At 29.0% G+C, this 10392-nt stretch overlaps 1 protein-coding gene across 1 annotated transcript; it reads right to left on the bottom strand.

Annotated features, from left to right (window-relative positions):
- Positions 1–2308: 2308 nt before the first annotated feature.
- LOC120087879 (inositol-tetrakisphosphate 1-kinase 1-like) lies at positions 2309–3717 on the bottom strand. The gene has a single exon (XM_039044879.1). The coding sequence runs from the start codon at positions 3597–3599 to the stop codon at positions 2589–2591; it is 1011 nt and encodes a 336-aa protein (XP_038900807.1). The 5' UTR covers positions 3600–3717; the 3' UTR covers positions 2309–2588.
- Between the last annotated feature and the right edge of the window lie 6675 nt (positions 3718–10392).

The raw sequence follows: 10392 nt of genomic DNA, 5'->3' as shown, positions 1-10392 counted from the left end.
TATATATATGGTTGGAAATAATTTTCAAATAAGTAACTTTACTTTTACCATCTTTAAAATCACCGTAAAATATGCCTTATATAATTTAAATTTAATTTAATTTCAATCTTAAAATTAAAGGGAGGGAAATAACTTCCCTCCTTTCTCTCTGGGAAAAACGTGGTGAGGGGGAAGTAGGTGGGAATGGGTTATTGATCTTCTTCTTCATAATAAAAATGTAGAGTTACAGAAACTGTTCTGTAATTTTTTATTTTTATTCCCAGTGTGTTCTACCGAAAGAATCCTCCTCTCTCACAATTTTTTTTCCTCTTCTAAAATCTCAGAGCCCACACAACTCTTGAGAAGTCCCATCTTAAGGAGAATACAGAGGTAATTCTTGTGGTAGTGCCCCTTGGTTTTACCATTTGTGGTTTATTGTGCATGATCTTTTTGGAGAGGGAATTTCATGAAGGCTTCGATTCTTCAAGGGTAAATAAACTCTAACCATATTTTTCCCTTGAATTGCATACTACAATTTTCTGTAATTTGCATAAATTGTGTTCTGTAAAAATTTTGTGATGTGAAAATTAAAATTGGGAATGGTCTACGCTTCCGTAATGTAACTTCATCGTTCCTTCAGCTAACCCCTCTAGAGGCCATCTAATTCCATCGCATAGACCCTCTTAATTCTCTTACTAAATTTATCATAATTCCTCTTTGTCAACCTTGATACCACCTTTAATCTTACTCGTTGGCCATTCTAACTTTCATTACTACCTTCGATAGGCTCTTGTGCCATGTTTAGCCAAACTTCCCTCTCAAAGTCTTGACCCATGGCCTGAACATGCTCTTATTGCATCAAGCTATCCTCTTTTCTTTTAATTGTCCATCTTTCCTCTTTTACCTGAGGACCTCAACATCTCCTACTTGGGAAAATTTCCTTCCTTCACTTGACTCAACTCTTTGCCTAACTTCATTTCACTTAAACTTTCAAATTTCACTAAGTGTGCCTTGCTCTTGCGACCACTCGAGAGCATATAACCCGACACTTAGGAATTTCCTTTTTCTTTTTAACATCACACATGCTCGCATCATTACTTACGTAACCTTCACCTCTTACTAGCATCATTAACTCATAATTACAAAGGCTTAAACATGATTAACCAGTAAAATAGAGTTAGAGGTTGACATCAACGATGTATTCTAATAACAACAGAAGAATACGAAATCAAAGCATGTAGACGTGAAGTTTTTTATTGTTAAAAAAAGAGTTTAGAATGGTCAAATTTCAATATAACACATAGGAACAAACTCTATGGTAGTAGATCCATTGACTAAAGGTTTACCACCTAAAGTCTTTCATGAGCATGTTGCTCACATGAATGTTAGTCACTCTTATGATCCCATGGTTTAGTGGGAGTTTGTTATTGAGAATTTTCTTTGAGCTTATTTTGTTTATTTTCTATATAGAATAAAGTTTATGGTTTAAATTTTATTATCTAAACTTCTTTATCATGCATGCTGTTTAGGTTTAGCATAAAGTTTTTAAGAACGATCTCACTAAGGAATTTGGACCCATTGGAAACAGGCATGATCTAGATTACTTTGCATGAAGCTTCCATTCTATCCATCCATACTTATCTATGTCATGGAATGTATTGGAATTGGTTATCAAGGAAGGTTTAGTTATAAGGGTAGTGACGAAAGCCACCTTGATTCTGTGCTAATACAAAAGATAGACCAGATTGAACTAAAGAAAATTCTATTATTGAGATAACCTGTTTATGTGTGCTTAAGGTTTATGTAATTTAATTATATTAGGTACACAAACACAGTCCAAGGGGGAGATTGTTATATATAAATAATAATACGTATAATTAAAGCATATACTATGTATGGGAATTAATATTTTATCATATTAGATTATTTTATTAGATTGAGCCATATTATGTGATCTAATTAATTAAGGCCCATAGATTTCTAATTGAATATGGACTTAATGAATATGAGCCTATTCCTAATTAATTAAGATTTAATGGGAACTCTAATTGAACTAGTATATATAGAGATCTTAGAGCTATGGTTCCCAATATACCAAAACAATAAGTACTTCGTCTTTCTTGAATCTCATCTAGAGAGAGATCTCATTAAAGGTATTCGGAGTTTTGGTTGAGAAAGACAATAGTTATCTTGAAGCTATCATTAATGTTAATAGAATCTAATATATAATTTATTCTTGATAATTTAGCATGAATGATTCTAAGGTTAATCTATTTAATATATATCTAAAATATTTTTGCTAACATATACTTAGGTCAATTTAAAAATATATGTCGAATAGGGGAAAGATGTATTAGATATAACAGAAAATTTTAGGGAGAATTTATTCACCTAAGATCTATTACGTTTTTCAAGAATTTTTTTTATTATACCTCAATAAAGTTTTGTACGCTGTTTTATTTTTATTTTTATTTTTATTTGTTTTTAGAACAATAGGGGTTTTACGGTTTTCCAAAAAAAAAAAAAAATGCAAACGGTTTTCCAAAAAACAATTAATAAAAAAAAAAAGTGAATTTAATTCCCCTCGATTATGGTAACAGCTTTCACGTTCACTGGAAACAGCAGCACCGTGGTTTTACTTTCTCGTCTTCAATGGCAGAATCCTCCGCCTCTTCCACCTTCTTCTCCGCCGCAACTTCCTTGAAGAACTTCGTCAGAAATGGCTCGTACTCCGGCAATACTGCAAATCCCGGTAAGTAATTTATGTCGATTACGTAGTACATACCATTTCCATCCCTTATCATATCATAATTGAACAGCCTAATCCCCATCGCTTCCTTCAACCCTCTCGATACCTCCGTCACTACCTTCTCCGGCGGCATTTCAATCTCATCTTCCTCCTCTTTTTTCTCCTCTCCATTGCATTTTTCGCTCTTCTCCACTGCTCTAGATATCTGCGAAAATTTCATCGCTCCCTCTGTTTTCTTCTCTAATTCCTCCTCTGTCTCCGCCACATCCGGCAGCGATTTTCGCTTCACGCACACCGATTGATCTCCAGCAACATAGATTTTGAACATCTCTCCGCCGTGGTTCACAAATTCCTGCAGAAGCACCGGCGTGTCCAAATCCTTCAATCCGCGTCGATTGAACACCAGAGACATTTCGTGCGATTTCGCACTTCCGTCTGACTTCAACGGCTTTGCAATCAACGGAAATTTCAACTCCAAATCCTTAATTTCTTCGTCTTTTAGAACGATCTGTTTCGGCACCGCGATCCTCGCGCCGGTGTCGGAAACCTTCACCTGGCTCACCACATCGAGCATGGAGACTCTATTGTAGAGTTTCGAGATCAGGTCCGGCGGATCTACGACGACAACGTCTGGATTCTTGGAGGCAAAGTCTTGGAGATTCTCTGCCCAAGCATCGTCGTAGAGTTTGTGAATGATGCAGTGAAATGGACCTTGGTGGAGGAGCGGCGTTTGGAGGTCGATACGGATCAGGTCGACGCCATGGAGCTTGGCGTAGTCAATCAGAGACGGCCGAATCACATTACGCTCTTTGTTTGGGGGAAAAGCGTAGCCTACGCGAAGGCGATTCGAGGAAGGTGAATTCGAAGCCATGGCTACTGTTGCAGAGGTGTTGTTTGGACTCCGAGAAAGTGACAACTCTGGTGAGAAAATATAAAATTCCGGTGAGAAAATGAAGAACTTCGATGAGAAAAATGATCTCAATTTGTTCGTAATTTATACTGTGGAGCGCGGGTGTTGTAAGCAACGTGTGCGGATGCAGTCGGGATTTTTTTTTCTCCTAACAATTTGAAAACTAAAAAACTACTTTTAATTTTTTTTTTGTTATTTTTTTAAAACTTCACTCAGAATTCAACCACTATAACAATTATGTAAAAAAAAAATAGAAGAGAAATACGCTTAATTTTTAAAAATTAAAAATAAAAAACGAAATGATTATCAAATAAAGTCTTAATAATTTAATTTAACTTTTTTAAATAATTAGATAAAAATATATAACAAAGGAAGAAATTTGGAGGTAGAAGTTGTATTCATATAATTCATTTTAAAAAACAAAAAGGTTACTAAATGAGGCCTTAATAATTCAAGATTTATTTATTGGATAATTAAATTATAGTAATATTTTTGTAGAATTACAAATATAGAAAAATTATTGATAGACTTTATTAGTCATATAGTAATATTTTGCTATATTTATAAATATTTTAATTCATTTTTCTATATTTGAAATGAGTCTAATATTTTAGATTTGATTCATATATTTGTAATTATTTCTTATTTATTTATTATATTTTTATTTTTATTATTAATTTGGCAATACAAAAATGAAAGTGAAAAAAAAGTCAAAAAAATTGAAATGGAAATCAAAAGTGGGGGCTTAGTCAGGAGGGCTGCTCCATGCCGGTGAAATTTTCAAGCTTCCTTCAAATACAATTAATTTCAAGGGTTGAACAAATTGGAAAAACATAACATATTCCATGTTGATATATATATATATAACTTTTTTTTATCGTTATCTTGTTAAAAATGTTATGCAAAATTATTTTGCTTTTTCACCCTATAGTCAAGGCCCTTGCGTTATTCCCATTAAAAAAAAAAAAAAAACACACATCCCAAGTCAAAAATAATATTCATAGATTTGTGTAATTTGAGACTATATTTTGGTGTATATTCTAATACGATGGTTTACTTATCTCGAGTCACGGGTTAATTAATAAAAAATTAAATAAAATTTAAATTAAAAAATTAGTTAAATTATAACGAATGCCCTTGAACTTTTCCTAATTAATAAAAAATAAATAAAATACCCATTTACTTTTGAAACTTACAATATTACCTATCGACTTTGATACACGTTTTAAAACTATCATTGGAGTAGAAATCTCTTAGAGTTTCGAACAAAAATTAGAATTTAGAACGAGACGATGACTTAAAACGATGTGGTAATTTAAATTTAAATTTTTTGTTACTTACTATATCATTTCATATCTCAATTTTCGTCCAATTCTAAAGAATTCTTCTATTACAAAAATATTTTTGAAATGTTTATAAAAGTTTAATGATAATATTGAAATTTTACCAAACTCTTTTAGTCGTCTACAAACCCACATTTACCCACGTTTTTTCATTTCTTACTTTTAGGCTAAAATTTAATACTCGAAGATAGTTTTTTCATGGAAAATTATTTTTATATCATAAATATCATAAATGTCTTATAATTTAAATTATTTTATTAAGAACTTTTAACTATAATTTTAGACTAAATTAATCTTTTTATTTTAATTTCAATAATTAAATTTGTAATATTGGGTCGTTTACTTATTTATATAATTTCAATTGTGAACTTTATAAAACTGTGAATTTGCATTTGTATATATTTAATTCAAGATTTTTTTTTCCATTACATTCTCCTGAATTTAGAAGATTTTGTTTATTCCTCCAGTTGTCTATTAAGTTACAAATTTATTCCTTTTTTTTGTTCTTTTTCCTTTTTTCTTTTACAGATTTAAGATTTTAACTAAAAATTCAAATTCTCAAATTCAATGGATTAGATTTAATGTAGATTATAGTTACAAATTTTTTATTTCATTTTTTTAAATTTTTATGTATATATATATGTTTATTTTGAATATATAAAATGTTATTTTAGATATACATCATATTTATTGCAAATCTATTTAGTACAAGTTTAAAGTTGTTATATAATATATCCTCCATATTTTCATTTTAGTTTCATTTCTGTTGAGATATATATTATGCATACTTTTTCATAGGGGTGAGCATGATGGACTGAAAAACCGAACCGACCGACCGAAACGAACTTGATTGGTTGAACAAGGAGAAAGGTTGGTAGGTGTCGGTTTGAAAAAAATTCTAAATAGAATTTTTTCAAAAGAAATTTAAAGAATAAAACTAACCAAATCGACTGACTAACCGACCGACTTTTACTCTTGACGATCCAGGTCAATTTGAACATGTACTAAACTGACCATGGTCGGTTTGGTGGCGATTTGATCAGAAAACCAACTCTGACCGATCGATGCTCACTCCTACTTTCTCATATATACACGTGTATATTTTATTATTTTGAAAATACATACCCTAGATTATATAATAATAATACTATCACATGATAAATTAGAGCATAAACTAAGATAAATTACGTCCTCATTTTATTTAAAAATAATCCATATATATAATTTTTTTTAAACGCGAGTGGTGCAATTCGGATTAGACGACTTCGAGGCACTCCTCTATCTTTGTTGAACTACAACAAAAATTTCTAGTGCGATTGTGAACACAATACCATTAATTATTTGACATGAAATTCAATAATTTATTGATTTATTAAATATTTGTTGCAGCGATAATTACACGTTTTCCACATTATTGTAGTACTAAAAATTTCCTCCCCTAACTATTAATAAGCACAACTACTAATTTGAATCAATGAACAATCAATCCAATCAATTATACTTTAAGAAAAAAATACAATTGAAAATTTCAAATTTGCATATTTCAACCCACAATTAATTAAAATGCATTTTTGAACAGGTAATTACAATGAAGATACGTGAGAAAAGGATTAAGCATTTGTTTTTTTTGAGGGCTTAAAAGCAAGTGGAAATAGACTTTCATGAAAATCTTTAGATTTGTTTGGCTATTTGTGGAAAAAAAATAGTAAGTATTGACATTAATCACATATAAGTCTAGTTTATAGGTTCTCTCTCTACTTATCTCAGTATTGAAAACATTCATTTCTCATTCTATGCAAAATCTAATATTTCTCGCTTGGTAGGGAGGAGGTTAACATAGGTAAAGATAGAAGTTCCAATATTTGACATTCTAATCGGGAATATATGTTTTAATTAATTAAGTTATATTCAATTGACACCGACCGACATTTATGGTATATTACAAAAGCAATTTGATAATAATGTTAACCACAATGATGTAAAAGTACAAACATAAATATTCAACTTCTATACAAGACTTTAGAGTTTATGAGTAAATAGTGACAGTACTCAAATTATTGAAACAATTAGATTCGTAATTTATATTTTATTCCATGAAAGGATGATTTTTTTTTTTTTTTGTAATTTTAAAATAAAAAGAACGCTATTGTTTAAAATAAAGTGTGCAGGAATGGGTATGCCTGGAAATGACCAACTTTGAAGCTTTTTTATTTTATTTAATTATTTAATTATTCAATTATTCAATTATTTATATATGTTACTTGTTAAAGAGAAATAAATAAAATATCAATTCGTTTTCATCTTTTCCCCTTTATTAGATGTTGCCATACGTCTTTTCACCGTTTGGCCTAAAAGATGCCTATGCATGAGCCACATTCTTACCTCAATTTTGTCAAATAAATTCTTTTTTTAAAGCAAACTATTCTCCCTATTTTCGCACCTTAAATTTTGCCTTTAGTAATACTTTTTATTTTGAGGGTCGTCTATTTTTTTAAAATATAGATAATCAGAATTTTAAATATCCGAGAATATAGGTGTACGAGATTAAGATGTCCGACATGTTTAGATTACTATGTTTGTTTTGTAGGAATATTTTTACCGACACTTATGAATATTTTGACAACTGTGTTTGTTCATATAACTTCTATTCGGGAATATTTTATATTTATATAATGTTCCAAGAATGTATTTATCACTATATATTAATTTATAATTAATTTAAACATATATAACATAATTAATTTTTATCAATTTGATTTCTTTTAAAAAATAATTTATATTATTTATATGTTATTTTTTTAACAAAATAATATATCACAATTTAAGTTTTTTATAAAATAAATATTAATTTAAATTTAAAATTGAATATCTCGTCAAAAAATAATAAGATTTACAACATAGATATAGTTGACAAAAGAAAGACAAAAAAGTATACTGAGATATCCTCAATTCGAGAGTCTCGAAAACACATGTTTTAGAAGGGTATCCAAAACTCTCGATATGTAAAGACATTTTAAGATGTTCTATAATTTTCGGATGTCAGACAATTTATAATAGTGTAAAACAAGCACGATAATCCATATACACATTCTATGGGAATCTAAGATATCCGCAAAACACATGCCCTTAAGGTTCAAAACCTAATTTCGATTCACAGGAAAACTTCCCCATTCATCTCATTTTAAATCGTTAACTTTTAAATGTTGTGTGTTATTTTTATATCATAAGTTTTAAATTTCAGATTAAGTATACATTTCGTTATAGAGTATAAATGGTTCCTAAATTCTTATGCTTTTTTTAAATTTTATTTTCCATATTCCAAACTTTAAATATTTTATTTTACTTATTAAGTTATAAATAACATTTGAATTCTTAATTTATTCTATCATCTATTAATATATGCTCATCAATCAATAGAAGCGTACATAAAAGCACCGAAAATTTATCCGATCGATTGAAACCGACAGAATTAAGTTCGACATTTGGTTGTCAATTTTTCTATAAAAATTTAGAAAATCGACTGATCGACCGATACACACATTTATATTATATAAATTTTTTTTAATAAAAGCACGTCCGTTACCACCAACCCAAGCCCAAGCCAATTATTTTAGTATTGATTTATTTTTTTTGATGCTGTCTAATTTTCAAAACCTACTGCATGATTGATTTAATTTTTTCATAAAAAAAAGATTGATTTAAAATTTAAAAAGTTGCAAATTATATTAACCTAACAATAGCACTCATCAATACATCTTTCCTTTTCATTCACTTTTGGCTTTGTAAAAAAAAAAAAAAAAAAAAAAAAAAAAAAAAAAAAAAAAAAAAAAAAAAACCAAACTAACCGACCCGACTGATGGTCAAGAAAATTTCACACCCTTTTTTGGTTGGTTTTCGATATCAGTTTTCTCCCAAAATCGACACCAACAAATCGATGTACACCCTTATCAATCAATACTGGTCTCAAGTTTCTTGTATCAACATATTGAAATCCATATTGAAATTCACATTTTTCATATAATCGAACAATTTTTTTCAACAATATATGGAACTTTCAGAGATTTAGCATATGTTCAAGTTCGACCACTATTTATATGTTATATTTATAACTCTCTCATAAGTTATTTAAAGTTTTAGCAGAGATTTTAAAAATATTTATAATTAATCACTATTTAAATAACTTAACATAACCCATGCAAACGTAAAAATTCGAATCTCATCGAATTATAATAATAAAGTTATACAAATAATTCATATTCCTTTATTAAAATATATATATACTGTCTCTTATACACATCTAGATGTGTATAAGAGACAGCTCCTACCCTACATATTATCCAAAATTCATATTCGAATCATTTTGCGTCCATATATATATATATATATATAAACACTTACCTTTTTTCTATAACATATTCTACTTTTTGCTAAGTTTAAAATTGTTTTCCATAACAGCTATTATTTCCTTATGATATCTCTCTAATCACTCCTGAATTATTTTACTCTCGAAAAGAAAAGAAAAGAAAAGAAAAGTTAAAGTTAATATTCCGGAGATAATTTAAGATGGTTGCCAGCAATTAAAGGCTTTTAATTATTGGCAATTGCTTCCTTTTTTTTTCTTCATATTTTTTAACATTTTATTCTTTCCTTTCCTTTTCCTTTGGAATAAAAACAAGAATAAAATTTATTAATTAAACATCCGCTCAATTATTTTTTTTCCCAAAGTAATCTTTCACATGCACACACCACAAAACAAGAAGATAAAATCAATACCTTGAAGAAAAAGAGAGAACACTTAGAAATAAATATATGATGGCTTTTGTTGAGTGGCTAAAAGAAAGAGCATTTGGTGGATTTGAACAAAGCAAAAGATATTTGGAGAAATATTCACTACAATTATGTTTAAATAGTTATATATAGTTTTTAATTTAAAGTTGTTATTTCTTGTAAAAAAAAATATTAAGACTAATGTGCATATGAATAAAATGATATTAAGCTCAATTATGAATATAAGGCATCTATTTCAAGTATGTTAAAATTAAAATTGGCTTGTGCTATCAAGGATATGCTTCATGGTTTGTCATTTCTTCAAGATTTATACATGCATCAATAATTTTAACTAATATAAAATCGTGCCAAGTTGTGAAAAAGGTCAAGTGTCCATCACTCTTCTTGAGAATATGTTTACCCTTGTGAGATTTTATGTGTTTAGTTTAACTTTCAAGGATTTGATTTTGAAAATAAGATTTTTTTTTTTTTAATGAAATGTTTGACAACGGCTCAAAATTTCTTTTGGAACACTTTTAAAGTATATTTTAAATATTTTTTTAACAAAAAGAGTTTAAATAAAGTTTAGGGTTTAGGGTTTAGGGTTTAGGGTTTTAGGGTTTAGGGTTTAGGGTTTAGGGTTT

The sequence above is a fragment of the Benincasa hispida genome, chromosome 10 (assembly GCF_009727055.1).
Source record: "Benincasa hispida cultivar B227 chromosome 10, ASM972705v1, whole genome shotgun sequence".
NCBI lineage: Eukaryota > Viridiplantae > Streptophyta > Magnoliopsida > Cucurbitales > Cucurbitaceae > Benincasa > Benincasa hispida.
Note: the sequence above shows the minus strand (reverse complement) of the source record. Positions and strands in the feature narration are given on the sequence as shown.